We start from the raw sequence: 27,811 nt of genomic DNA, 5'->3' as shown, positions 1-27,811 counted from the left end.
GTGCTATCCAAGGTACTGGTCCTTTACGTGCTTGCTAACTGGGTCACCCGCGGGCTTCAGGGTCCCACTCCATCCTCCACTTTTCCACCCTTTTCATATTGTTGCTGGTGGGACACCTGTCCCCTTGAACCTCATCACATCCTGGTGGATTTTGTCGGTCCTGATGTGGGGACCGTTGCCCGGCCAGTCAGCGCGGCACTCATCCCCCAGGCTCCGCAACAGAAGAGACTGCTGACAGTTCTCAGCATGTCGCCCCACTCAAGCCCCTGTGAGTCCCACCCAGTGTCTCTGTTCTTGAAGATTCTGCCCAGGCTGGTGTGGCTCAGTGAACTGAGTGCCAGCCCTCGAACTAAAGGGTCGCCAGTTCACTTCCCAATCAGGGCACCTGCCTGGCTTTCGGGCCAGGTTCCTAGTGAGAGGTGCGTGGGAGGCAACCACACATGGATGTCTCTCTCCCTCTCTTTCTCCTTCCCTTCCCCTCTCTAAAAATAAATAATACAATCTTTTATTTTAGAGAGACAGAAGGTAGAGAAACCTCAACATGTGAGAGAAATATCAATCCATTGCCTTTCACATGCGCCCTCCTGGGGACCAGGCCCATAATCCAGGCATGTGCCCTGACTGGGAATTGAACCAGCGACCTTTGGCTTTGTGGGGGCATGCCCAACCTCTGAGCCATGCCAGTTGGGGCCTACTCAGTCCCTTAATGACGGCACTCTCCTCACACCTTCATCTTCCTCTTCCCTCCTGACTACCTTCAGAAGGTCAGCTCTCCCCCTGCTTGACCCCCAGCTACACGGTGATGTGTGTCCACTTCTCATGTACGACACTCAGTGAGAGAGCTGCTGTTTGTCTTCATTGTAAGCAAACCGAGGCTAGAGGGCTTTGTGACTCACCCAAGGCTGCTGTCCGGGGTGTGGAGGACTCAGGATTTGGATTCTGTGTACTTAGCCCCACAGCCTGCACCCTCAGTGTCTCACCTCACTGCCTCCCCACACCATTCAGACACTGTCCTGGCACCTGAACACCTGACCCTGGCTCTGGCTGCCATGTGTTTGCACAAGTTCAAGTGACCTCCTTGCTCAGAGTGGGGCAGCCTCCAGGGTCTCTGATGGGGTTCTTCTCTCCTGTGCAGCCCCACTCGTCCAAGCATCCTTTTTCGTGGCTGACTGGTGGAGAGGGGTGGGATGTTGCCAAGATGGGGTTTATTGCTGTCGAGGGCACAGGTAGGTAGGAACCCAGGGGTCCTGAAGGCTCACCTTCCCACCCCCGCAGCCCCACTGGCGCGGGGAGCCCAGGGGCACGTGGCTCTCCTGGAAGCTGCCCGACCTCAGCACTGCTGGGCCTTGGTACTTGAAGGTGAAGTCATCCTCGTGTTGGGTTGAGAAGAAGCGCTGTCTGCCCAGTGGTGGCTCCACGTGGCTATACTTGCACTGCGGAGTCAGGTGGGTAGCCTGGCAGGACAGCCTGGATGGTGGCTGACCCACCCGGGCCACCCTCTGGTCCCTGCACCATCCTAGGAGCATCAAAACTCAGTGGGGAGGTAGGCAAAAGGGGCGGCAGTCTGGGCTGACCCAGGAGCTGGATGAGAAACAAGAGGAGGGGCTGGAATGACCCCAAGGGCTGGGGTGACTCTGGGAGACCCTGAGCCAACTCTTGGCTTGGTTTTTAAATGTGCTGGTAATACAAAGGTGTCCCTGAGCTGATGATCCTGGCATGACCCTGTTGATGAGCTTGGAATGGTCTTGAGGCTGGGGTGGCTGTTATGATGGCCTTGAGCTTGGGTCGACTCGAGAGTGACCCTGTGCAGACTTGCACTAATTCTGAGTCTCAAGTGACAGTAGAAGCATCCTGAGATAACTCTACACTGATTTGGGGGTTTCCTGGTCAGGGAAGTGACCCACCCCTCCCTCACCCGCTGTAGCATCTCCTCAGTCACTCTGGCCGGAGCTGCCCTGTGTGGTTTCAGCATCTTCTGGTTCATGGTTAAAAAATCGGGCTCTGGAGGTTTGGACGTGTGGCGGCTGAACTGAGAGGTCGAGGGAGGAGACGCAGACCCCAGAGGGCAAGGACGTGGAGGGTTAAGAATGGGGTCGGGTTCAGGGTGAAGCCTGGGCAGGTGCTGAAGTTGGGTTGGGAGGCCAGGAGGAGGGAGGAGACGGGGGGCGGGGGGGGGGGGGGGGGGCGGGGCAAATCCATTTGCGTCTTGGGGGTGGGACCAGGCTGGGTTGACTCCTGAGTCAGGGAACCCAGGCAGAGTGTGACGCAGGAAAGGCGCGGGGCTGTGGTCGGACTCGGTTCGCTACCGTGGGCAGTCCAAGGGGCAGGGATCCTGACCACGAGTGGGCGGGGTTGTCTAAAGGCAGAGTTGGGATCTTGGTCGATAGGGTGGGATGTAGTCCTACAGAAGGTGGAGCCAGACTCTGGAGAGGGCGGGGCCATAGCTGTGGCAGGGGCGGGGCCTTCTGTGTGGACCGGGCCTCGCTTACCACCGGTGTCCTCTGGCAGGTTGCTCGGAAGTAAGTGGAGGTTCCGCGCTTTCTGCAGCAGTTGTGTGGCACGGGGGTAATAGTCCGTGCCCATGGAGGTCTGGAAGAACTGTCGGAGCAGCTTCGACTCCCCCAGGGTCACGTGGCTCTGCAATTTCTCGTGAGGCACGTGGCGGCTACGTGGGTTGGTTGCCGGTGGCGGCTATAGGACCACATGGCATTTAGGAAGCTCCCGTGTCTGAGAGGTCCCAAGGCGCGGTTGGAGGGAAGATCTGGGCATTGTGTGACTTTGGACAGGTCACACCTTCTCTGGGCCCTATTTGATGGCATTGAGTTGCTATGCTCTCATTTAAAGACAGGGTCACGGAAGCTTGGGGTCCTTAAGGGACTTACCTTTCCCTCCAGGAGATCACCGTACACATGTCAAGCTTACTTCTGCCTCAGGGCCTTTGCATGTTCTATTCACTCTACCTGGGAAGTCCTCTTCCCTGATGAACCCTGCCTCCGCCCCCACTTCCAACTGACCTGGCCGTAGAAGAAGCGCATGGAGGTGGTGAGGCTGCCTGGGCCCCGGCACCGATTTCCTTCCAGGATGTGTGACTTCGGAGTCCGGTCATGGTGAAGAACAAAAGGCTCCGCCAGGGGCAGAGGAGGCACTGAGCAGCTCTAGGCGGCTGCCGTGGCAGCAAGGGGCAGGACAGCTGGCGGGCTCTCACCTGGTTCTCGGGCACAGGCATGTTCAGCCTCCGCGGTCCTGTCATGGAAGCGGCCATCTCCAGGGTTGATACTCACATAGTGGGTGTGGGCCCAGGCCCGGGTCTTGTCATACCTGCGTATGAGGGGGGATCCATCTGGTCTGGGCCCTCAAAACCCCCAGGAAAAGGGCGTGGGGCAGGCTTCCCAGTAGCCAAGCATGTGGTGCTAATGCGGGGAGATTTCACGCCACAGCGGGCCTTGCGGCAGGTGATGGAAGCATAGAATTGTCTTGGCCTTAGGTGACACCCCACACATGCTGCCGAGAGCCCTTCACCCTGTCTTGGTGGTGGAAGGTCGTGGTCTCTTTGTACCTGTCTGGGGGCAGACTCTGGGGCCTGTAGGCTTCTTTCTGCTCTGAACACAGGGGCCCATAGCCCATCTTGAAGTCTCCCAGTGCCACAATGGAGGAGTCCTGTGAGTGGACAGGGATGGGAAGGTCAAGGCCACCCAGCCCCATGACTGCCCTCCCCAGCAGCACTAGCAGCCTTGATTTACCCTCTTACACATCAAGGCAGGTGGGCCCGTCATGGCCTGGAACTGACTCTGATAGGAGGTCCTGTCATCCCATCTCCTGTGGTCCCACTTGAGGGGTGTGGGGCCCCCTGAGGATGGGCAGGATGAGAGAAAAATGGGATTAATTCCCTGCGGCCTCTGGCCCCCTGAAATTCAGATTCCTCATCTGGGAAGGGGACCTGTATGCAGCCCTGACTAGTCTAGCCTGGGGCTGTCTGGCAAATACCAAAAATGAAAACTATAGCAGTAACAAGAATAACTACCGAGTATTGAGCCAGGTATCTAAGTTAAGCGCTTTGCACCTCATTTTCGGGACAGGCATCGTCCCTGTCCTCCACTTCACAGCCTCCCTGACGCTCAGAGAGGCTACAGATATCAGAAATTCAGAACCAGAACCGAGTCAGATCCAGGTCTGACAATCAGTCTCTGGACCCAGGCTGGGGAACTCTGACTCGTGACGCTAGCCAGCAGTTCCCCTGGAATCACAGAAAATCACAAATGACGTCCACTCTTCATTGAGCGCTCACTCCACGCCAGGGGCTCCATGCCCTCCGGGCTCTCTGCTTCCCTGTTCCCGGGAAGTGGGGCCCTGTCACCGCACTCACTCCCCTCGTGAGAGGTCAACTGCTCAGTTCCTCACTACTAAGGCAGCAGGGCTGGGGCAGGGGTGGGACGCATGGCAGATTTGTCTGACCCCAAACCAGCATTCATGACTTCTGCCCTTCGCACAGCCCCAGAGAGGATTTCAGGAGTTATGCCCGTTCTATGGATGCAAAAAGTGAGGCTCAAGGAGGTTCCAGGGTTTCTCAGCCTCGAGCTATTGACCTTTGGTGCTGGATAACAATTGAGGGTGGCTTGTACAATGCCTGTGGTAGTGTGTTTAGCAGCAACCCAGGCCTCTATCCACTTCCCGCCATTAGCACCCGCTCACCCAGTTATGACAACCAAAACTATCTCCAGACGTTGCCAAATGTCCCCTGGAGGAGGGCACAGAGTTCCCGACTGCTTTGAGAATCTCTGGGTTGAGCAAATAACTTAGGGAGCCAGGGGAGCGCTCACCGAAGTGCTCGCAGGATGCGCGTGGCTGCGGGCACGCTTCGTAGGGAGGGAAGAGCTCTTGGTAAGTCGTTGACGGAATGCGCAACTTCTCTCGGTCACCGGATGGCATCGAATCCCGGTGGAAGATGAGGCGCGCGCCTGGGCTCTGCTCGCTGTCGCGCCCCTGAAGCTCTGGCCAACCGTAGTCAGCGCGCGCGGTAGATAAAAGGGGGCGTCCGTGCGCGTCCTCTTGCAGGTGCAGGTGGCTAGTCTGCGTGATGAATGAGCGCGCCCCCTGCGCCCGTTCCGGCTCCCTCGACTGCGTGGGCAGCAACCCAAAGGCACAGTGCGCCTCAGACACTAACTCCTCCCTGGCCCAGCGAGTGTCTTGCTGAAAGAGGGTCGCTCGGGGCGGCGGCGGACACGGCTGTGCGCGCGGGACGTCCGTGTGTGCCGGGAAGTCCCGGTGTGTCGTGGAACCCGTGGCGCCCACGTGTAGCTGCGGGTCCGGCCCCAGATCGAAGTGTGAGGCCTTAAGGAAGTGCAGCTGGGCCCTCGGGCTCGGCAGTGAGGCGTCCGCGGCCATCGCCAGACACCGCCACCTGTGAGGAGTTGGGGATGCGGGACTGAGCAAGGGCCTGCCAGGATGATGCTGTCCGTTACTCCTTGTGTGCCAGGCACTGGGCTCGGCATTGAGGACAGGGTGAGAAACAGGCGCAGCCCTGGTGCTGCCCCCAGGGATAGTCAGGCATGAGTAGTCATTTCTTTGACAGTTTTGCTGCCTGGTTGGCTGGGAGCAGGTCCACAGAAAGGGGCCCATCAATTAACAAACGGACCAAGAGTACTGACCTTGTGGAGGTGATAAGGGGGCAGGGAGGTGACAGACTGTAATAATATACTATATTATAAAAAAGTACATAATGTAGTACATTACAACATGATTATATATCATATAATTACATAATTATGGTGAATAAATGAATATTATATATTATATAATATATAACAATATGAAAACGTCAGTTGTGGCATAAATAGAAGGCAACAGGGGTTGTGGGAACAAAAGCCACCCAGGGCAGGAGGGCGAGGTTCAAGGTGGGAGGGTTGCAGTTTCAAAAAGGAAGAGCTGAGCACAGACCTGCCGAGGGTGGAGAACAGTGCCCCCCGGACAGAGCGCAGTTGTGGGCCCTGAGGCCGGCACAGAGTGGGCAGCGGGGAGAGCCACAGAGTCAACGCTGGCCTTCCCCAGTGGGTCTGATCTCCTTGCCCTCAGCCAGTCATTAAGGCCAGGGTTCCCCACTCTGTGTCTGGGAACCCACTCCTCTCTCTCTCTCTGGCTGTGTCCCATCTCTGCCACACTCCTCCTGGCTAGTGTTCCTGCCCTCTGAAGCTGTCCTGGCACTATTCCCCTGCACACCTGCCTGTCCCCAGGCTGTCAGTGGTTCACATACCTCCACTTGCTTCTCTGACCTTCACCTCCAGGCTCCCAGCATCCTGTTTAGTTGACTGGGACGTCCTTGCCTTCCTCGGAGCAGAAATGTCTCCCCCTTGGTCGCCTTGCTCCTGGGAGACCAGGCCCCCCCGGTGCCAGGCACAGCCCCTGCTCAGGCCACTTCCTGCAGGAAGCTCTTTCACAGCTACTTGCTCATGCCATCCTCTTTAGAAAACATGCATCAAGGGTTTGAACAAAACCATGGTTTTTCCATGTCTAAGTTTGTTGCTCTTTTTTAAAAATCATCATTTTGCCCTGGCTGGTGTGGCTCAGTGTACCGAGCACCAGACTGTGAACCAAAGGGTCACTGGTTCAATTCCCAGTTAGGGCACATGCCTGGGTTGTGGGCCAGGTCCCCAGTAGGGGGTGTGAAAAAGGCAACCACACATTGACATTTCTCTCCCTCTCTTTCTCCCTCCCCTCCCCCTCTCTAAAAGTAAATAAACTATTTTTAAAAATCATCATTTTGCCACCTAAAATAGTTGAAGTTGAGAAGATGTCAAGTGGCTTAGGGAAGAATCTGACCATTGAAATTACTAGCCAGGTCACCTTGGGCTCCTGTGACCTTCAGTTTCCTCATTAGGGATTGAGAAGATAGGGTACATACCTCGAGCCCAGGCATGGGAGCTAACGAGTCTGCGAAAATGCCCTTGGCAGGCACGGCGCTGACCCTCAAGACCCTGTCCTCCTGTCCCCAGTCTCCCAGAAGGTGCTGACATGCTCTTTCCAAGGCTGCCTGTGGGGGCAGGCCAGCCCTGTCCATTGTGACTCAAAGAGCTTCCCCAGACAATGCTGTCACAATGGTCCCCCAGCAACTCTGGGGGCAACTGGGAGAAAAGCAGGGAGCAAGGCCAGAAAATCCTGCCTCCTGGGGTCTCAGGAGCCTTCCAAGTGATTTGACTTCTTGAAGCCTCCATTTTGTCATCTAGAAAACAGGGCTGGGAGTGGCGATGGCTTTGGAAAGCGGCCGAAAGTGTCTGATGCCATGGGCTGCCAGTGTCTGTTGCTGCCATGCTCCCGGGTGTCCCTCCTCGTCAGCTCCCTGAACGTCCCCACGCAAGATGGGCGATCTCTCAGAGATCGCTGTGGAGGAACACATCCGGGCTCGTCGCTCACTGCAGCCGGGAAGCCCGCACTCCACGGGGAACTGCAGGCATCTCGGGGGGTGTAAAGGGACTCATCAGACTCGGGCTCATCCTGGGTGGCAGGCAAGTTCTGGAGGTGAATGGCGGGATGATGGCCTGACAGTGTGAATGCTCTGCTGCCACTTCGAGATGATGAAAACGGCGTGTTTTGTATATTGTATGTATGTTTTACTACAATAAAGCATTTTTTTAAGGAGAAAGAAGACAAACATGCAGTGAAGATGTAAACAGGTAGTCGACCTGTCTCCATCCGTGAAACCCCGATCGCCTGCTGAATAGGTTCGTTCTTCTTTTCAATTGAGACACAATTGACATGCACGATGGAAGTTTACAGTTTACAACCTAGTTATCTGACGCATTTCCACTGCATTATGATTGCCATTCCAGCTGACACCTCTGTGGCATCAGGTCATCACCATCTCTTCTATTTTGGGAACAAGATCCAGTCTCTGAGCAAGTTCAATGGCCATGACACAGTTTTGCTGTCCATCACTGTGTACTGAGTACTGGGCCTCTAGGAGCTACTTGTGAGGGGGCCCTGTTTCACTGAATTTAAGCGAGTTGTTGTTTTGTCCATTGAGCCACGGCCCCACCACCTGCTCCCCAGCCCTGAGCCCACCAAGGGCTTTGGCCCGCCAGGCTGATGCAAAGACAGGATGCAGTTCAGTGTGGTCCTGCTGCCTGCTGGGGGAGGTCAGACCCCTGAATTGCATCCTGGGTGCTGCAGGAAGCATGGGAGAGAAGTAACTCTTTTACCGAAGGTCTTGTTTTTCATCCTGCAATGCAAGGAGTGAATTGGGACTGGAGCTGTGCAGGTAAAGGGGCAGCAGAGACTCGGAGCAGCTGGAAAGAGGGAATGTCTGGCTGCTGCTCCGGTTTGCACAGGCACACATTCTGCCTGTGCTCAAACCGAGAGTGGGCTTGTTTTGTCTTGTTCTACCCCAGTCGCTGAGTGGCCTTGTCAGAGGGCAGCATTCTGTGAAATCATTTCTGTCTGGTAGGAGAACCCCAAGGCCTCACTGTGATTGCCAGGCCAGCTCTCAGCAAGGCCAGCTGCGAACACCTGACCAGCTCCTATCTCTTTCTCAAAGGTCAAGTTCAGCTCTAACTAGGCAGTGAAGGATGCTGGGGGGCTGGGCAGTGCCTGTGAGGTTCACTGTTGTGCCCTTGGTGCCTAGAGCAGGGCCTGGAACACAGTAGGCTGTTACAAGGTGGCCAGGGACAGTGCGGGCTCCAGAAAAGGGACCCGGCTGCTCATGCAGGCTCCGCAGCCTGAGTTCCTCTTCCCTCGACAGGCCAAGAGCTTGGCTTAGGTTTTTTTTCTAGTCAGGAACAGAGTCCCCATTGAGGGGTGGAGTCTATACAACCCCTGCACCCTAGTCTTAATCAAGGAGGGCTGCAGTTGGAGGTGGGGATTAAGGAGTCTCCTGGGATGTTGTGCGGAAGGCAGGCTCGGGGTGGCAGGGGATAGGGCCCAGATAGGAGAGATTAGGGGTTCTCTGAGGAGGGGGCTATGGGCTGGAAAGAATTGGAAGGATCCCAGGGATAGTTTGATGACTATTGGGACATAGGCGGAGTGTGTATGGAGGGAAAGAGGTGAGCATGATGTCCAGGTCTTCTATGGCTGGGCGGCTGGCTGGCTGTGGGACAGCCCTGAGGTGGGGACATGGGAGAGCAAGGTGTTTGGGGTTGATGCTGCAGTCAGTCTAGGACTTGCTGAGTGTGGGGGAATGTCCAGGGGGCAGGTGGGAGCAGGAGACAGGTCAGAGTTGGTGAGAGATGGGGAGAGGCCAGTGAAGAGGTGGCTAGGGAAGTTGTGGGAGTGGACACCATCTCCCAGGACAGTGTGGGTGGAGCAGGAGCCGAGCCCTGCAGGCAGTGACACTTACTGAGAACCCGCTTCATGCCAGGCTGTATATAGACCTATAGCTGTGACCATGACAGATAAAAATCCCTACCCTGGTGTGGTTCACGTTTTGTTGAGAAAAGACAAGCAACTAGATGAGATCAAGCTGCAAAATTAACGGTGGCATTGGGTAGTGTTAGAAGCTAAGAGAACAGTAAGAGCAGGAAATGTGGGTAGCAAGTGCTCCTCCGGTGTGATGGGGAGGCCCCATGAGAAGATGACGTTTGGGTAAACATGAGGATGAGGTGAGAGAGGGAACCAAGTGTCTATCTGGAGGGACAATGTTCCAGGCAGAGGGAACAGCAAATGCAAAGGTCCCGGGGCAGGATGTGCTGAATCTTTAAGGAACAGGAGCAAGGCAAGTGGCTGAAAAGGAGTGACCGAGGCAGGAAGAGTAGAGTAACAGAAGTTGAGATCAAGAAGAGATGTTTTGCAATAGGCAACCAGTCAACGTCATTAGTTATTAGGAAAAGGCAAAACACAACTACAGTGAAATACCACCCCACACCCAGTAGGATGACTATAATAATTTTTTTTTAAGATTTTATTTATTTATTTTTTTTAGAGAGGGAAGGGAGGGGGAGAGGGAGAGAGAGAGAGAGAGAGAGAGAGAGAGAGAGGGAGAGAGGGAGAGAGAGAGAGAGAGAGAGAGAGAAACATCAATGTGCAGTTGCTGGAGGTCATGGCCTGCAACCCAGGCATGTGCGGGCTGCGACACTTTGGTTCGCAGCCCGCACTCAATCCACTGAGATACGCCAGCCAGGGCATATAATAATTTTTTAAAAGCAAAATATAAGTGTTGGCAAGAATGGGGAGAATTTTGTACATTATTGGTGGGAATGTAAAATGGTACAGCCACTGTGGAAAACTGCCTTTTGACGTTTCCTCAAAAAGTCAAACCCACAGTTGCCATACGATCTAGTAATTCCACTCTTAGGTCTCCACCTGAAGGCGGTGAAAGGAGGAACTCACACGTGCACACTCCTGTTCACCACAGCATTATCCACACCTGCCCAAAACTGGAAATGACGTCCATAAGCCAAGGAATAAGCAAAATGTGGTGCATCCACATGACGGGAGATCACTCAGTCCGGAGAGGAGTGAAGTATTGACTGAGACAATCTCCGATGTGACTGTACCTCAAAAACGCGGCTCAGTGAGAGGAGCCTGACACAAGTGTTCATGGCTGCATGACTCCATTTATGCGGAATGCCTGGAACAGGCAAACCTGATGATGGACCCTGGATGTCGGTCGCCAAGAGCTGGGGGAGGGAAGAATAAGAGTGACTGCTTGAGTGACAGGGGCTCCTTTGAGGGCGATGACAATGCTTTGAAGTTAGAAAGGAGTGATTCACAACCCATGAATGTAGTAAGTGCTCCTGAATTGTACATTTAAAAATGGTGAATTTTACCACAATTTTAAAAAAAGTAAACAGGTCGTGTTAACTTAAAAAAAAACTTATTTGACTTTTTGACGAGGCCATACATGTATATTGCACAAAATTCAAAAGCTACAACGTGCTACAAATGTGAAAATTTGATTTCCTTCTCAGAAGCAGTTACCCTCTCTGCAGTGACTCCATGACTGGGTTCTTGTCTGTTCTAGGAGTCTATGCACTTCCTCAACTTTCTAAAAATGGCCTGGCTGGTATAGCTCAGTGGATTGAGCATGGGCCTGAGAATCAAAGAGGGCACATACCTGGGTTGTGGACCAGGTCCCCAGTGCGGGGCGCACGGGAGGCAACCACACATTGATGTTTCTCATCATCTTTCTCCTTCCCTTCCCCTCTCTCTAAAAATAAAATACAAAATCTTTAAAAAATAAAAAAAATTAAAAAATAAAAATGCCTTATATATTACAACAGCCACATATGCTCACTATACAGAAGCAGAAGATGCAAAAAGGGTGAAACAGAAATTAAAAAGAAATCTGTCTCCGCCCTGGAGGGGTACTCAGTTGGTTCCAGGGTCCTCCCCATATGCCAAGGTTGTGGGTTCAATCTCTGGTCAGGGCACTTATGAGAAGTAACCAATGAATGCGTAAGCAAGTGGAACAAGTCGATGTTTTTCTCCCTTCCCCTCTCTAAAATTAATAAACAGAAATTAAAAATAAACAAAAACCCCTCTCCTTGAATCCGAACAGTTGGTGATTTTGCTTGGAATATGTATATATTTTTTAATTAATTTACTTTTTTGTGTGGGTAGTTAGGGGTTGGTTAACTTTATGGGTGGTTTACTGAAAACAGAAGCTGCGGCGGCGCCGTCACGGGCACTCTCCCACGGGCAGAAGGCAGCGGTCTCCCAGAGCTGCCCGGGTGCACAACGTCTGCGGACGCGCGCGTCGTAGCTGCAGCAGACAAAGAAACCGCGGGGCGGGGGGGCGGGGGCAAAGGATGGCCACCGCCCTGCGCAGAACGTCACAGGGCGCGGGGCCTCGTGCCAGCCCCGCCCCCTGCGCGGCGCGGTGACGTCACAGCGAAGTTGCCATGGTGGGGCTGACCGGCCTGGCTGCGGCGCTGGAGTCGTACCGAGGCCGGGACCGCCTGGTGAGGCTGGGGCTGAGCGCCGCCCGAGGCCCCGGAATCGGGCCAAAGCTCAGAGACCGGGAAACCAAGACCAGAGAGGGGTTGGGGTCGCTCAGGCTCCCCGATGGCAGAGGCTCCGGCCAAGCTGGCTCCAACCTGGTCCCCTAGTGGTGGACATTCAGGTTGTGCCGGCCAGCATTCACAGTGGCAACAACTAGGCTTTCACGTTTGGACTTTCGGGATCCTGAAATAGGGCACTGGGTTGTTTGGGACAACCCAGTCCTCATGAGGATTTAGGATGATGCGGGCCACACCTTATGGCTGGACGTTTTGGTTGCAACCAAATCCCCTTTAGTTGGGCATATATGTTGTCCCCAACATATATACCCATATATGCCCATAAATGTCCGGCCTGGCTGGACATTTACATGCCGTCCAGATCCCCAGGTGTGGGCACTCAGGGTCTGACTAAGCCACTGTAGTTGGTCCCTGGGTTATGTTGAACAAAATAGGGTTTTGCAGGTCTTCCTCTTATTTTCGGATGTTTATTTTGTGACCACATCCCCTCTGGCTGGGTATTTAGGTGGTTCCATGCAAGATGGACTCTCAGCTCCTCCTAACCAGTCTCTAACACAGCCATTTAGTTTGTATCAGGGTATGTACTGCTGGCTGGGCAGTTAGGTTCCAACCTAGGCATTCTGGTTTTAACATCCCACCCCCGCCGAGTTGCCAAATTGGACATTTAAATCGCAGTGTTTTGCTGTTCCAAAGGGGCAGAACAGGACTCATGAGTGAAAACAGTATGAAGAAAAAAGAAAATAAAAAAAAAAACAGGAAAAAGCAATTTCTGAAAAGGAGAGGAAATTAAGATAGAAGGGTAGTGAAGTTGACCCAGTTCACAATACTGAAACCACCCAATCAGCAGGTTCCTTCTCACTAAAATTATTTAAGCGAATGATCCTTTGTCCACTGGGCTGAAGCTGGATCATGTCCGCACTTCCCAGCCAGTGGTGGGTGTTGGTCCAGCCTGGTAGATGCAAATATACATTGCTGTCTGGTCCTCTTGCCAGCCGGGAAGAGGACTCAGGAGGTGGGAAATGGGGTTTCCTTTTTACATCTCCATCACATCTGTCTCCAGAGTCTGTGCCCCTCCATGATGAGTGCCAGCACTTTATTAGAGTGTCCACAGTGCCTTCTGGACAATGACACCATATTTTTCCATTTGTCCTACATGTTTCTTTTTACAGTTAAAGCTTTTATTAAAATCTTGTTGATTTAGACTCTTCTGCCTGCTCGCCCCCTGGGCCCATGCTCAGGCAGGTGGTCAGGGCCAGTCCAGGAGCTGGCCATGCTAACGGTTTTTGCTTTCCCACAGATCCGGACCCTGGGGTACTGCAGCCAGTTGGTTGGTGGGGTTCTGGTGGGATACTGTCCGGCCAGGTCAGAAGTGGGGACGCGCCTGCTGGTGCTGTCCTCCCAGCTCAGCCACTGTAGGACCATCCTTCGGCTCTTCGATGACCTGGCCATGTTCGCATGCACCACGCAGTATGGCCTGGGGGCCAAGGTAACAGGGCACTGCGCTGTAGGGGCTTGTCTGCCAGCCACAGTGTGAGCAGTTTCTTGTTTGAAAAATATTTTATTATTTCTTTTTAGAGAGAGGGGATGGGAGAGAGAAAGAGAAACATTGATGTACAAGAGAAACATCGATAGGTTGCCTGGTTGCCTCTTGAGCGCCCCCTACTGGGCAACCCAGCCCAAAACCCAGGCATGTGTCTTGACTGGGAATGGAACCAGCAACCTTTTGGCCTGCAGGACAGCGCTCAGTCCACTGAGCCACATTAGCCAGGGTGTATTCTTTCAATTTTACTTTCTTTTTTGCAGTAAGACATTCTTAACTTATTTTTTATAAAAACTAATACGTTCACACATTCTTAAAGACTATATTATTAAAAATAATAATATAATGATTCCCCAGCCCCCAGTTTTCCTCCTCAGAGGCAGCCACTGTCATCAGCTTCCTGCGTTTCCTTCCTGAACAATCCTGTGTACCCTCACGGCAAATACATTTTTTAAATGTAAATAGTTGTGCCACTGACACTCTCTGGTCACTTGCTTTTTTCACTCAACAGTATAACTTAGAGACAGTCCATGTCAGTCCAAAACAGTCCCTCCCTCTTGATGGCCAGGCTTGTAGCACTGCTGTGTGCTTGTAGCACTGCAGCGATTGGTTCCGCCAGCCCCCCGCTGACAGACATGTAAGCTGTTTATAATATTTGTGGGGAAAGCAGTACTGCCTCACTCCACAGGAGTGCCAGTACATCTGTGCTCCTTTTAGGGGGGCAAATTTGTCTCCCTAGGGGACACTGCCCTCCCAGGGGTACCCTCTCTGAGCCACTGGATGCTCAGGTGCCTGTTTCCCCTCAGTGCCCATGGCCTGCCTGATCATCCAAAATCCAAGTGTTTACGTGGACCTTCCTCCTGGTTTGACACCCACCTCCTATCCTCTTACTTGGTCAGGACATACTTTTCGTGCATCCTTGCAGGGCCCCCACCCCAAACATCTCCTCTTCGAAGACTCCCCTGAGTCCCAGGCAAGGGATCTGGGGCCTGCTCTTTGTATACCTCTTGACCAGAACAAGAGCCCCTTTTGTTGGTCCTGTGTTTCTGTGTCTTGGTCTCCCTGCCCTGATGAGTATCTTCTCCCTGCACAGCTCTGGGGCTGCGCCTGATTGAAGAAGGCCTGGAGGGGCTTGGCCCTGAGGGGGTGGGTGGGGAATGCAGCCCCAGGGACCAGGTTTCTAAAGCCTCCATTGGGCCTGCCTGGCTGGGTGCAGGGGGTGTGGTTCAGAACAGGGTTGGCAGGTGGGGGTTCTGTTGTTCCACGGGGCAGGTGGCACTCACCCCCAGCACCTCAGTTTGCCTGTTTGCCAGGGTGGCGACCACCTGCTTCTGCTTTGGGGGAGGTGATCCATGCAGCCGGTGTTTCCACTTGGCTCAGCTCTGCCCTGTTGGGCTGCTCTGCAGGCAGCCTGCCCTGCCTCCTCTCGGTCCTTCACCAGAGGGCCTGGCTTGGAGACCCCTGGGTGGGACCTGGAAGCCTGTGGCAGGTCAGCAAGACTCTGAGGCAGGGTGTCCCAAGTTGTGGTATGCATGAATTATCTGGAAACTTAAACAAATTTAAGGGTTTTTTTTTTAAGTTAGTTTTTTTTTTGCATAGCCTGGGTCCCTAATGTGGGCAAGTGGGTGGGTCTGCCCCCAGGCGCATCACCCTGTCTTTCCTGGCCCTGTAGGAGGAAGACGTCTTGGTTCGCTGCTTATCTGTCCTGGGCAACCTGGCCGACCAGCTGTACTACCCCTGCGAGCACATCGCCTGGGCCGCTGACACCAAGATCCTCCCTGTGGACTCTGCCCGGTGGTGGGTGCTGAGCACAGCCTTCTGGGGCCTCTCCCTGCTGCTGGGGATTGCCAGGTGAGCCCTGTGGCAGCCCCCTGCAGGCCGGAAGGGTGCAGTGCAATCTCTCGGTCCTGTGGGCAGACGGGCTGCAGTTGGGTGGGTCTTTGCCATCCCTGCTTTTCCTCCTGTGTGGCTACCTCCCTGTAGGTGACTCTATCATGTCGCCACACTCTTTGCTTTAAATGACACAGACTGATTATCTCACAGTCTAGAGGTCGAAGTCCAAACTTGATGTTCTGGGCAGCTGTCGAGGTGTGGGCAGGGCTGCGGCCCTTCCGGAGGCTCCAGGGGACAGCATGTGCTGCCTTTTCTAGCTTCTGGGGTTCCTTCCCATACCGAGCTCGGGGCCCTGTCCTCTGTCTTTGAAGCACATTACTCCAGCCCCTGCCTCTGTGACATCTCCTCCTCTGACCCTGACCCTCCTGCCTCTCTCCCATGAGGACCCTTGTAATGACACTGGGCCCACCCGGGTCATCTCCCGTCTCAGGACCCTTAACTCAGTCTCACCTGCAGAGTCCTTTTTGCCACATAAGGGAACACACTCACAGGGCCTGGGGAGTAGGACGTGGGCACCCTGGGGGCTGTGACTGTGCCCGCTGGGCCCAAGAAGCAGTACCTTGGTGGCCACACAGAAGCGTCTGGCTGTCACCCTGGGCCTCTGAGTCCTGCTTGCATTGTCGGCAAAAAGCCCAGATAAAGCAGCCAGGAGCTTCCCGGCTGGCTGTATGCTTCCCAAAACTGTAAGGTGTCTAGAACTTTAAACTGATAGTTTCCTCCCAAACGTTTTCCTCTCTGCAAGTTTGCTGAGTGGGTTAGTTCAGAGTCCCCTGCCCCAGAAAGCACAGGGGTGAAGGGCCTCCAGTGGCAGAATTTCATAAAGTGAAATTCCCTTGAGTCTCTGAAGGGAGGTGGGTGACCCCTGACTGTGGGGTGGGGTAGAGGTGGAGGTGGGCAGTGCCCACTCCTCCTGTCCCTTGTCCCTGGGCTAGACAGTGACATTCAGTAGTCCTTGCTTTCCCTGTTACAGATGTCCTGATGATATGGGCATGCTCATCACAGACAGTCTGGAAAACGAACACACCCAAAGTGGAAATTCAGATCACCTACAAGCCAGAGATCCCCTCTGTTTATACTCTGACGACTCTTCCATCTTGTGACCTCACACTATGAGGACTCCTTGCTACTTGCTCTGGTCTCGTTTCACGGACAGGGCTTCTTCTCGGTTTGACCTCCCCTGGTGGTCACGGTCACTGTGTCTGCTGACCTTTTGATATCCTTGGGGACTCTAACTGGGGCCTGGGTTGGATACTCCCGAGGCTGCAGCTCCCAGGGGTCCTTGTGATCTCTGGTGGCAGGAGAGCCACCATTCCTGTAGCAGGGGCAGTCTTGATCCTGTTTTAGAAAACAGACTTTATTTTAGAGCCGTTGTAGGCTCACAGCAAGACTGAGCTGGAGGAGAGCTCGCCTTTGCCCCCCACCCCATGTGTGCGCCCCGCCCCACGCATGGGCTGTCAGTGCGGCCTGAGAGCAAGGCTTTGTTGTGGTCAGAGAGCTCACATAGTCGCGTCAGCATCACCGCAAGTCCATGGGCTGCATTTGAGGCCACTCTGTCACATGTCTGGTGGGTTTGGACAAATGTAATGTGACGCGTACTGGCCACTGCCGGATCACACGGGGTGGTGTCACCGGCTGTGCCTGCCCTATGACCGTTTGTCTTCAGAGAGTGCTACTCTCTGTGCTGTCCATGGGGGTGTGGGCGTGTGGAGCCTGCATGCTCCTCGAGGCCCTGCATCCTCCAGGCCTCTGGTGCCAACGAGTTCCCTGGGAGGTCGTCGAAATGCAGGTACCTGGAGTCTGGGGCCCAGAGGTCCTAATGCCACTGGTTTGGGGACCCAGGACCCAGACCCTGGGTTTTGCCTCAGTGCCACAGGTGGCTCTGATGCAGATCCACTTACCTCACTGCAGGTGCTGCCCTGGGTCCCATACTCTGGGGACATGGCATCTGGATGGGCTCATGGTTGCTGGGGAGATGTGACCAGACCCTGGCTCTCCCAGTCCTGAGGTCTGGCTGGAGTCAGCCCTCCAACTGGCAGGACTAGTCATGTCTGCTCATCCTCCTGCCCCCCACCCAGGCTGCAGTGTGCAGGGGCCAGGCACAGTGGCCTGGGTGGGTAAGCTGTAGGGTCCAGGAGCCCTTGGAGTCCAGAAGTGTGTCAGACTCATCCCAGGCAGGTTGTCTGGGGCCACTTACTGCAGAGCTCAGCATGGTCATGGGTAACTTGTGGCTGCCTTGGCAGGAGGCAGGCGCAGAGCCTCACCTGGGGCTAGTGCTGGGGACTGAACCCCCGCGCCCCCACCCTGCTCCACTGGCCGCTCTGGTAGGGCGGGCTCACACTCTTGTCGGGTGTTCCAGGTCCCTGTGGATGGTCCTGAAGCTGAGACAGCAGCTGAGGAGCCCCACACCGGCCTTCATCAGGTATTTCATCCAGGAGAAAGGCTGACTTTCCCTCCCCCAGGCCCAGGGGGTTTCCCAGCCCTGGGAGGGGGTGCTGAGTCGCCAGCAATTATCAGTCCCACCGCCGCACAGGGCCCAGGCTGGGATGTGGTGGGTCACCAGCCTCCAGTGGATAGCAGGACTCTTACACACGGGAAAAGGAGGCTTGCTTGAGGCCCCGTTGGCAGGAGACGGCAGAGCCAGGACTACAGGCTGAGTCTGCCTAGTTGTGTGGCCAGCAGAGGACCACAACCACCGTTCACTGTCCTAGCAGGGAAAGAGCTGTGCCTGGAATCTGCCCAACACCCCACGCCCACCCCCTACCTGGTTCTGGGAGGTCGGGAGGACTGGTGTGGATTCGGGACTCCTTGCGGGCCCAGGCTCCCTCTAGGGGGTGATGGGGCCTCCTCCTGGCTCACCGGCAGGGTGTGTGGTCACTTCTCCCCTGCCCATTACGGAGAACATGGGCACTATCCCTGAAGGACTCCTCTTTGACCCCACAGCCAGCTGCCCCGGAGCCAGCGGAGGGCCATGCGGGCCCAGATGCAGTCTGAACTGCTGACCATCCTGAGCAACCTGGCTGACCTGGCCAATGCCGTGCACTGGCTGCCCCCAGGCATCCTGTGGGCAGGCCGCTTCCCCCCATGGCTGGTGGGCCTCCTGGGCACCATCTCCTCCCTCCTCAGCGTGTACCAGGCCATCCAGGCCAGTGGCTGGGCTGACCCCGCCACCTCCTGACATGGCCCGGGGACTTGACACAGCTGGAACCCCAATGGAGGGGCCCTTCCCACAGAGCAATCACCTGGGCTGGGGCTGAGTCTGTAACTGAGCAAATCAAGGTCAGGTGTGGGGAGATGCCGCCCAGAAAACAGGGAGCGGCCCCGGGGCACATGCCCACAGTGGGGCAGGATGTGGGCCAAAGGTGAGGTCCCTCAGGTGCTAGGGGCCTGGTCCTTCCCACCCAGGCCTGGCCTCTTGTGGAGGTGTGTCTCAGGGCCAGAGCAGAGGACCCCGGGGCTCCCACGCAGGGGATAAGACCACAGTGGGCCTCAGCAGAGCCTCACTTCCATCCATGCATCCTGCATTCAAATAAAGACAAGCAGGGAACCAGGACCAAAATGGGAATCAGTTGACAGTGTGGTGTTGGGGCTGGTGGGTCCTCTCCTAAAACCAGCTTCTGGCCCCCTCCATCCCCAGGTCTGCTCACTTCTGTGCCTCCTCCCCCTGCTGCGGGGCACCTGTGCCTTATTTGAGGGAGGGTGTGCAGGGGCCACCTCTGGGTGTGGTAGCCAGTGGGCACACACACCTCCCGAGCCACCTCCGGCTGGTGGGTCCTCTCAGACTCGGCCAGCACAGCCTGCTGCTCCTGAGCAGCCCTCTCCCATAAGGACTGGCCACTCTCCTGCAGTCACCTGCACCCACACCCATGCAATGCTGGAGCCGCACCCTGCCAGGCCCAGCCCGTACCACACCCTTTCCCTCCTGGGCGACCTGAGATGCCTGCCGTGGCTGAAGCAGCAGACACTCAGCTATAGCTTGGAGGAGGGCCTCTGTCCACTCAGGGCCGGCCTGAGCGTGCCACGGGTTCCCAGCTGGGGCCAAGCAGTGCAGGCCAGTATCTCCACCTCAGGGCGGCGGCGGTGGTGGGTGCCCTGGTTTCCAGTCACGTGGGCCGCTGCCTGCGAGTGACGTTCGTAGAGGGTGGTGGCCCATGTGTGCCTGATCTTGATGTGTCCTTGGATCCTCCACTCCCTGGTCCCGGCAGGGAAGGGGACTGGGTGCAACCTCCTGTCCCCAAGAACCTGGAAGACCTGATGAGACCTCTGCCTGCAGCTAGCCAGCCAGTTCTCCGACAGGGCGGGCGGGTGGCTAGGAGCAGCAGGGGTGGAGGGCCATCTGGACACATGGGTGCAGGAGAAAGCCCACCCTGCCCTTGGGCCAAGCTCCCTTTGGACTAGGGCACCAGCCCACCTGGGCTGGCCTTCCCTTCTAAGCTGTGGAAACTGGGCACAGTGGCGTGTCCAGCACAGGACACACCAGCGAGATGGAAGAGGGTGTCCGAGCAGTGCCCACCCGCCTGTCGGGACTCAGGGAGATGCCTGCCCGTGTGGCATTGCCATGGCTGTGGGGAGGCCATGTGAGCACCCGGATGTGCGGTACACAGGTCGGGCTGGCAGCCTGGTGGGCTGGACGGAGCCAGGTCCCAGGGGTGGAGGTGGGGTGACTGGTCCTAGAAGGAGCCTGTGTAACAAACTTGGCTCAGGGAGCAGGGAAAACATTCTAGGACCACAGGGACAGGCCTAGGCAAGAGGGGCCCCACCTGGGCGGGAGGGCTCAGTGACATTCCCCAAAGCTGAACTTGATTGGGGGCTGCTTCCCCTGGGGTTTCTGCCTCTAGCTTTGAATGGCCAGACAAGACAGTCACCTAGAGACCCCTGGGCAGGCGGCAGAGCAGGCTGATGGGCCCAAGCCCCAAGTGGCCCCCCTGCAGACCCCTCCCTCAGCACAGATGGTTGGTGCTGAGGCCTGTCACTCACCCAGAAGGTGTCCTGGCCACCTGCATTCTCCATCCCAGCTTCAGGGCAGGAGTGCTAATAGGCAGCCTTGAGGTGGCACCACACCCCAGCTCTCAGGCTCCCTCAAGGCTCTGGGCCTAGTATCCAGGCCTCTGAGTTCCTGCTGCAGCAGATGGTCCTAGGGGCCCCGCCTAGGGAGGTGTGCCCTGGGGACCCCTGCCAACATGGCACTGATGCTCGGTCAGATCCTACAGCAAACACCAAAGCAGCACCTCTCTTGTCAGCTCATCTTAAGACACTTTTATTGCTAGAATTGGGTCTTCAGTTCTAAGGCGGCTCTGAGACATCCTGCCTGAGGAAATGCTGCAGTCGCCATCACAGTCCCTGGGGCTGTGCAGACCGCACAGGCCACCTTGGCCACGGCCCTCACAGGTGACCTGGGCCTGTCCCGCCGAGTGGTACAACCGGACAGCCCTTGGCTGAGGCAGGGCATGCCCCTTCCTGCCACGTGCCCATGAGGAATCCTTGGACTCACTCTCCCAGGAACTGGAACCCTGGCTCTGTGAAGCCCAAGAACGTTCTCTTCACAGAAGGGCAGGATGCGAAGGTGGATTTTCTAAAGTGCTGGTTGGCCTCAGTACAAACACACAAACACTGAGCACAGACATGGCACAGGACAGTGCTGGCAGTGTCAGGGGCAGGAGGACTCTTCTCGCTGACGCTGCTGGCCCCGAGGCAAAGTCTGTGGGGAGGAGGTTCTCCAAGGGGCCGTGGAGGCTGTGCTCAGGACCACTGCCAACTTCAGCTTTCGGTTTCTTGTCCCTGACTGGCCGTGTCACTGACCTGGTGGTGCTGCTGCTCCCAGGCAGCTCCAGGCCCAGTGGAGGGGGCAGGAGTGCAGAAAAGGATATGACGTCTCCTTTCCTGTGCCAGCACCTGAGCTAGTTTGGCCAGAAGTGGAACGTAGGCCAGACCCAATCTCCACCCTCAGACACTGGTACCGCCCTGAGGCTGGACTGGCACCCCAGCCTCCTCCAGGGGTAGGTGGCCAACAGCGTGCTGGATGGGAGGTGCCTTGTGAGGTGGCCACCCGTCCACGTGAGGTCTCCAGGACAGGTGTGATCTCTCCAGTGTCTCCCCCCTCGGCAGCCCCGCCCGCTGCTCTGTCGCAGTGGCTTCTGCGCATGGGCACCAGTTGCAGCCCTGGGGGCTTCCTCCTAGAGGCCCTGGGAACACCAGCCCGCATCAGGGGTTGGAGACCTTGTGCCTGGGGCGGGGCTTCCGGGTGTGTGCGGCCCCAGCCCCACAGGCTGAGTGTCTGGAGCGCCTCACTGCCTTGGGTGAGGCGCCTCGGGGAAGCACCGAGTTTGACAGGTTTTAAAAACCTCCACCAAATCAAGATGAATTACAGCCAGACCCTCTCAAAATGAGTGTCTGACCCTAAAAGAACTCACCTTGAGTGCCATTGGCCACCCTTTCCAGCCACTCTGCCCTGTGGCCCTCTGTCCCTGTTGGGCTGTGTGCAGCCCTCGTCTTACCCATGCTCTGGCCTTATGGTTCCCCACGGACACGTGAAATCTCTGCCCTAGTTCTGCCAGTGCCAGCTGACACTGCCCCGCCCCTCCTCAGGGTCTATCAGGCTCCGTGTGAACCACCCATCTGTCTGTCACTCCTCTGGCATCCTCTCCCCCTCCGAAAATGGGTGCTAGGGTCTAAACCAGCTCCTTGGGTCAGCTCTGGCCCAACCTTCCATTACCGCATGTTCTCTTATGCATACAGAGGTTCAGAAAGTCACCCAGGCACCACTGCTGATCTGCAGAAAGAGCCTACAGACAGACAACAAGTGGCCCCTGACCCTGATCCCAGGGCCAGGCCTGGCATCCGTGGTGGTGTGATAAGCAGTGAGGAGGGACAGACAGCTGGCAACCCGCCAGAGAGTACAGTGGGGTGGGGACAGGACAGGGAGGGCTCTGCACCCAGAGCCACACCCCCTAGAAGAAGATGACGTCTTCCTTGCTGCCGTCTTCCTTGCTGCCAGGTGTGAGGGGCAGTGGCGTGGGTGAGAAGGAGAAGCGCTCAGGGGACCTGTCGACTGGTGCTGGGCTCAGGGCCTGGGAGGACAGGTCTGGAAGATGGGAGTACGGGGCGTCAGCACCCCTGGCACGGTGGGCCGCCCTGCTGCCCGGGTGGCTGGGCTCACCTGTGTGGGCTGCAGAGTTGTGGCTTCCAAGCCGGACAGGGCTCAGTGAGCGGTGGCCCCGAGAGGCACTCTCGTCCTTGCCCATGAGCTTGCTGAAGAGCAGCTGCTGCTTCAGGTCGAACGAGGCTGGCAGAGGGAAGAGGGCTCAGCTTGGGGTGCATGACCTTGCTCCAGGCTCACAGCACCCCGCCACCGCCCACAGCTCACCCCATTCCTGAGCATTTCCCGCAGCGCCTGTCTGAGCCCCACTGAGGTCATAACCCCAAATGCAGCGACAAAGACACAGAGAATAGCCCCCAATCAACCCCAGGAAGTCCCTGGAGAGAGCCAGCCTCTGGACCCCGTCATGCTGGACACAGGCCCTGTGTGCAAGAGTATCGCAGGGAGGGCCCCTGTCCAGCACCTGCACACTCCCAGCACCCGAGGGCCCCTGGAGCTTCACAGGGAAATGCCACTTGCGCAGAGTGCTCTGAGGAAGGGCCCAGCACCCCTCAGTGCAAGGACACTGGGCAGGGCCCCGGCACCCAGACTGGCACCAGGTGGGGCTGGCGGGAGGTGGCAGCGTCAGTCACAGTGTCATCCCGGAGTGAGCAAGGCACTCTGACGTCTGGCCTCTGGTGACCCCTCCACAAGGGCCTTCTGGACCCCTTTCTGAGCAGACAGGAGACTCCCTTGCCCATTCCACTCTGAGGACTGAAGAGGGAAAAGGACCTGGGGTTTGTCATGTCAATTGTGCTTCTTGAGATGAAAATGCTTGCCCTTCTGGTGGGGCATGGGGGCTCAGCTGTGTTGCCAGCAATGCCCTCCGGTTTCTTCCCAGCATCTCCGAAGAAGGGTGGTCCTGGGGTCCGTTGCTGTTCACACACTAGGAGCTGTTCTGGTGTCACAAACCTCCCAGGCCAGGCTGAAGTGCTGGGCAGGCATCGGAGGTCACCTGCCTCCCAGAGATCACCCGCCCCACCCACCCGGCCCGGAGCTGCAAACTCACCTGAGCTCTCATTGCGCTGGGAGGCCCGGCTCTTGCCGCCCTTGTCCTTGCCGCCCTTAGAGGAGGCGGCCAGCTTGGTGGGGATCTGCTGCTGTACTGCTGCCTGCCTCTGGATCTGGTTGGTGGCACTGAGCAGCTGGATAGGCACGTCACTCTTGGCCAGCCGGCTTTCAGCTGGGGCACTGTCCCTGCGGGCAACCTCAGGGCGCTCCGGCCCTTCCACCCCTTCCCCATTGAAGCTGGTGGGATGGCCTGGGGGCTGGACCTGAGACAGCGACGAAGACAAGTGTTCCTCCTGGAAGCCCTCACTGGGGCCAACAGGGAGGTGCTCTCCTTAGCACCACCCTCTGCACAGGGCTTGGGCTGGGCCAGGGGGGCCTTGCCCCATGCCCACCCCGGCCCCAGCCCACAGTCTCCCAGCCTCTCAGCTGGGAGGGTCTGATCTGGGAGTGGAGCCCTGTGTTGGGCCCCACGGAGATGCCATTCACTGCCTATTCCCACCCCCGCTCGCCTCCACCTCCTGCCAGTATGCTCACAGCCACAGCATGTGTACTTGCCAGTTACACTAACACATTCCCTCTTCCACCAGCACATTCACACACATGTATTCACAAGGCACCTGCACGCTGCACCTTGCCCTGCTTACCTCTGCAGGCAGCTCAGGCGGCAGCACCCCAGGCGCTGTGTTCTGCTTCTTCAGCCTCCGCAGCTGCTCCCGCTGCTCCAGCCGCTCGCGCTCACGCTCCACAGCACGCTGGGCCTCTCGAAGCCGTTCTAGGTCGTGCTGGTAGGCCCGGCGCTGCTGCTCCAGCTCAGCACGCTCCTGGGTCAGCTGCTCCTGCAGCCGAGTAGCCTCACTCTCGCGTTGCTGCAGCCGGGCGGAGGCCAGGTCTAGCTCCTGCTGCTGCTGCTCCCGCTGGCACTCCCAGCGCCGCTGCTCCAGCCGCAGCTGGCTCTGCAGCTTCTGCACGCCCGCCAGTTCCTCCCGTTGCTTCTCGAAGTTGCGCTGCCGCTCCTGCTCCAGCAGCAGGTTCCCGCGTGTAGACTGCAGCCGGAACTGCTTCTCCCGCTCCTGGAGGGTGGCCCTCTGCATCTCCACGTAACTGTCCTGCTGGGCGATGACCACCTGGGGGAAGGGGACCCGTGAGCCTCTCCCAGATTCCAACCTCGAACAGGTGAAGAGCAATGCAGCCTATCACTGCCCACCAAGCCCTGTACCTGGAGGCTGAGGAGCAGCTGGGACAGCGTCTGGATTCTCTGGACAAGCTGCAGAGAGAGAGTGTGAGGGAAAGTGACTCTGGCTCTTTACCCAAAGCCCTGCTAGTGTTCATGCCAGTCCCCAGGGAAATTCACAAGCCCCAAGCCTACCTCCAACTCCAGGGCAGTGGGCACATGGGGCCCAGACTCAGTGGTTGGTGCCTCCGCCTGTGGAAACACAATGTCAAAGCACACAGCTGCTAAGGTGGCGAGCCAAATCCACTCCTTATGGATGAGACACTGCCTCAGTTTGAGGCAGGCCCTGCCCAGTCGTTCAGAAAACGAGGAGGTGGGCGGGCAGCTGCTGTGGGCCTGCTGCAGCCCTGGCCGGGAGTGGGTGACCCTGCTCTCACTCTGAGGCTTGGCAAGAGCAGGCCTTCGGAGCAGCAGGGAGGCAGTATTCGTGGGGGGAGGATGCAGAAAGCCCCTGGTCCCTGCCTGGGAAGCCCCACCTGTCGGGGAGAAGCTTGCCCCTTCCCGGGCTGCCTACCTAGGTCAGGGCCTGAAGAAACATGCAGGGTCACCTGGCAGCATGTTCACCTGAGCAGGGACGTCACCACCCACCACAGAGCAAATGGCACACTGCTATTCACTGGAGGACGGAGAACTAGGTGACCAGAACACAGGCTGCTCAACTCGTGAGCAGTTAAACCCCCTGGGCCGACTCTGCACAGAGCTCAGGACTGTCCCGAGGAAGCAACGTACCGCCTGCTGTGCTTCCTCAGAGGCCCCTGGGGTGTCGCTGAGCTTCACAGCCAGACTGCTGGCAGGGTCATGCCAGTCTCGGGGGCTTAAGTCATCGCTACATGCCTTCTTCTTCAAACAGCCACCTAGAAACCCCAAGCCAGGCATGTGAGGATGCTTGGGGCTCTACTGGGGTCCAGAACCCCCACCCAGCCAAGGGAGGAGGCGCAGTGCTGCCCTGGGTCCTGGGCCGAAAGGCTGGCATCTGTGGCACACAGGTCAGCAGGAGAGACGCCAAACAGCAGATGCCAGGCTTTGCCAAGGACACCGTGCAGAGGAAATGTGGGAAGACTCTGAACCTCCTACTACTGCTGACTCTCCCGAGGCCCCAGCAGCCCCAGCCCTGGGGGAGGAGGCCCCACTCACTCTTGCTGGGACCACCGGCGCTGCTGCAGCTTTCGGAGGCATCTGCCCTCTGGCGCAGGCCCCCGGAGGCACCCCCGTTGTCTGCCTGGCTGTCGAGGCTGCCCAGCTGCTCACAGAGCAAGCTCTGGATATCCTCAACTGAGGAAGGAGATGGAAGTAGCCCAATCACTGCGGAGCCGAGAGGTGGGTGCCAGGACTTCACAGGAGGGAGGACTGTGGGCCTTCAGCCCCGCTCCCCACACAGGTGTTCCGACCAGGGGAGGCCAGCCTATGTCTCAAGGTCAGGCTCCCTGTGGGGCAGCACGTGGACCACCGTTCCGGACCCTGTGCCTGAGGAAACTCAAAGTGGCCACCACTTGTGTGATGAGTCGTACAGACTGCCGGGGGCCTCAGGGTCAGGGCTGGCCATGCCAGGCAGGGCCAGGTGGGGTGGTGGGAAGAGCACTGTAGGCCAAGGCACAGGACGGGGCCAAGGACAAGACCCCTGGAGATGTGGGAGGAAGGAGAACACTGCTATGGCTGGGGAGATGACTGAGTGGGCGCCCCCCCCCCCCCCACTGGGACCCTCTGCCCTGTTCTCTTCACTCTGAAGGTCAGGGGCTGTATCTATCTTGTTTGCTGTAGAGAGAGGGGTGCAGGCTGTTCTTCCACAGCTAACGAGCCCTGGCAGCCAGGCTGACAGGCATCCTGGTCAGCTGGGGGGCGCAGCCGTCACACACAAGCTGCTGGGGGCTCGGGTGTGGGCCCTAACTGCTCTGTGAAGCAGGCCTGGGCAGGGTGCAGAGGGGCGGCCACCTACCTGCTGGCCAGTGCCACCCCACAGCTGCTGGGTCCAAGAGCCCTCAGATGTGACCCACCACATGTGACCCGCTACTCAGAAAGAAGAGTGACCCAGTGAGTGTAGGGAGCTCATCTCCATCGACTCCAGACCCCAGGGCCCAGCACTCTGCCCTGCATGCAACAGTGGGGGCTGCTGATGGTACGAGAAGCGGTCCAAGTCCGTACCAGGGGCTCATACTCGTCTGTGTCTGACGACCCTCTGGTCTGACGGGCACTGGTAGGAGTTAACGCTGCTACGGACGCACAGCTGCCCAGCCAGACAGAAGCTCTAGACAGGTGGCACGAGACCGCAGTGGGCCCTGTGCCCAGACCAGGGTTCCTCAAGGAGGCTACCCTGGCAGGATGGTGCTGAGGAGGCAGACATGCTCGGTGAGGGTCCTGGGGCACAGCTACTCACTCTCAGTCATAGCTGACTTGAGGATCAGCTCCCCCTGCAGGTTCTCCGATAGGTCCCCTCCCCGGAAGAGGTGGCGTGACAGAGCCCCGTCTTCCAGCCCACTCATCTCGGCCATCTCCAGGTAGATGTGCTGCTTCTCCCGGAGGCTCTGTGCAATCTGCTGGTCTTTCAGGCTCAGTCGCTCTACAAAGCCACATGGAGGTGGCGTTCAGCCTCTCTGGGCTCGTCCCCCAGGAGTTGGCACCAGGGGGCCTCACAGAGTGGAGCTGGCCTTGGGGACCCTGCTGACCACCTCGGCCCAGGCAGGCCACTCCCATCATCCAACCTTCCAGAGGCAGTGAGGGCCTGGCCCTGACTGCATCCCACAATTATAAACATCAGCCACCATGGAGAGTGGGCAGGCCGTGGCGGGATAGCCTGAGAGCCTGGGAAGGCTGTTTCCTAATCTTGAAAGTCTTCCTACAGGCACTGAGGTCAAACTCCTTTCAAGTCTCCCTGTTTTTATACTTTTTTGGCTGCTGTGACTGCAACTTAATTAGATGTTCACACTGGTGACTTAGTGTATCAACATCACGTTCTGACCAGTCACCGACTTTGTTATCTTGCCTGGGTGATCCTATTGTATTTTGTAGGCAGACAATCATGTCGTGCAAAATAAACTAACTAACTAAAATCCTGTTGCCTCCCTTCC

The 27,811-nt window shown here is 57.1% G+C and overlaps 3 protein-coding genes across 6 annotated transcripts in view; 1 reads left to right on the top strand and 2 right to left on the bottom strand.

Annotated features, from left to right (window-relative positions):
* Positions 1-1,193: 1,193 nt before the first annotated feature.
* On the bottom strand, positions 1,194-5,667 carry TEX45 (testis expressed 45). Of its 2 annotated transcripts, XM_028528994.2 has the most exons (8): positions 4,818-5,667; positions 3,741-3,847; positions 3,557-3,657; positions 3,206-3,318; positions 3,015-3,145; positions 2,490-2,691; positions 1,916-2,001; positions 1,199-1,433 (listed from the first exon to the last, which is right to left on the bottom strand). In XM_028528994.2, exons 1-8 carry the CDS (start codon positions 5,614-5,616, stop codon positions 1,206-1,208), a joined length of 1,767 nt encoding a protein of 588 aa, XP_028384795.2. In that variant the 5' UTR covers positions 5,617-5,667; the 3' UTR covers positions 1,199-1,205. The 2 variants fall into 2 exon arrangements, 1 of the variants encoding a protein (XP_028384795.2); XR_004900433.1 differs by lacking the exon at positions 4,818-5,667 and having other exon boundaries at positions 1,194-1,433; positions 1,916-2,029; positions 2,490-3,318; positions 3,749-4,557.
* A 6,086-nt stretch (positions 5,668-11,753) lies between these two features.
* Positions 11,754-18,933, top strand: PEX11G (peroxisomal biogenesis factor 11 gamma). Of its 2 annotated transcripts, none has more exons than XM_028528270.2 (5): positions 11,754-11,885; positions 13,240-13,428; positions 15,155-15,333; positions 17,732-17,794; positions 18,316-18,933. In XM_028528270.2, exons 1-5 carry the CDS (start codon positions 11,826-11,828, stop codon positions 18,548-18,550), a joined length of 726 nt encoding a protein of 241 aa, XP_028384071.1. In that variant the 5' UTR covers positions 11,754-11,825; the 3' UTR covers positions 18,551-18,933. The 2 variants fall into 2 exon arrangements, with proteins under 2 accessions (XP_028384071.1, XP_035870194.1); XM_036014301.1 differs by lacking the exon at positions 18,316-18,933 and adding an exon at positions 18,001-18,309.
* A 1,703-nt stretch (positions 18,934-20,636) lies between these two features.
* ARHGEF18 (Rho/Rac guanine nucleotide exchange factor 18) overlaps positions 20,637-27,811 on the bottom strand; it is an 83,182-nt gene continuing 76,007 nt past the window's right edge. For both annotated transcript variants that reach the window (XM_028528745.2, XM_028528747.2), the window contains 9 exons: positions 27,121-27,303; positions 25,884-26,021; positions 25,479-25,603; positions 24,885-24,941; positions 24,735-24,782; positions 24,163-24,642; positions 23,517-23,781; positions 22,529-22,654; positions 20,637-22,453 (listed from right to left, as the gene is read on the bottom strand). In XM_028528745.2, coding sequence (XP_028384546.1) covers positions 22,320-22,453; positions 22,529-22,654; positions 23,517-23,781; positions 24,163-24,642; positions 24,735-24,782; positions 24,885-24,941; positions 25,479-25,603; positions 25,884-26,021; positions 27,121-27,303 — 1,556 coding nt within the window. In that variant the 3' untranslated portion in view covers positions 20,637-22,319. The remainder of the gene's footprint in view (positions 22,454-22,528; positions 22,655-23,516; positions 23,782-24,162; positions 24,643-24,734; positions 24,783-24,884; positions 24,942-25,478; positions 25,604-25,883; positions 26,022-27,120; positions 27,304-27,811) is intronic.

This window comes from Phyllostomus discolor, chromosome 13 (assembly GCF_004126475.2).
Source record: "Phyllostomus discolor isolate MPI-MPIP mPhyDis1 chromosome 13, mPhyDis1.pri.v3, whole genome shotgun sequence".
NCBI lineage: Eukaryota > Metazoa > Chordata > Mammalia > Chiroptera > Phyllostomidae > Phyllostomus > Phyllostomus discolor.
This window is presented reverse-complemented; position numbering and strand designations above follow the sequence as displayed.

What these genes read in the sequence shown, in the direction of transcription:
- TEX45 (XM_028528994.2), bottom strand. Translation starts at nt 5,616, where the DNA reads ATGGGCCCCTTTCTGTGGACCTGCTCCCAGCCAACCAGGCAGCAAAAC. An exon ending in TGCCTGTGCCCGAGAACCAG is followed by an intron (nt 3,146 to 3,205) that starts GTGAGAGCCCGC and finishes AGAGCTGCTCAG; the next exon opens with TGCCTCCTCTGCCCCTGGCG. An exon ending in CTGAGGAGATGCTACAGCGG is followed by an intron (nt 1,434 to 1,915) that starts GTGAGGGAGGGG and finishes CTGACTCCGCAG; the next exon opens with TGCAAGTATAGCCACGTGGA.
- PEX11G (XM_036014301.1), top strand. Translation starts at nt 11,826, where the DNA reads ATGGTGGGGCTGACCGGCCTGGCTGCGGCGCTGGAGTCGTACCGAGGC. An exon ending in AGTATGGCCTGGGGGCCAAG is followed by an intron (nt 13,429 to 15,154) that starts GTAACAGGGCAC and finishes CTGGCCCTGTAG; the next exon opens with GAGGAAGACGTCTTGGTTCG. An exon ending in CCCACACCGGCCTTCATCAG is followed by an intron (nt 17,795 to 18,000) that starts GTATTTCATCCA and finishes CCCCGTTGGCAG; the next exon opens with GAGACGGCAGAGCCAGGACT.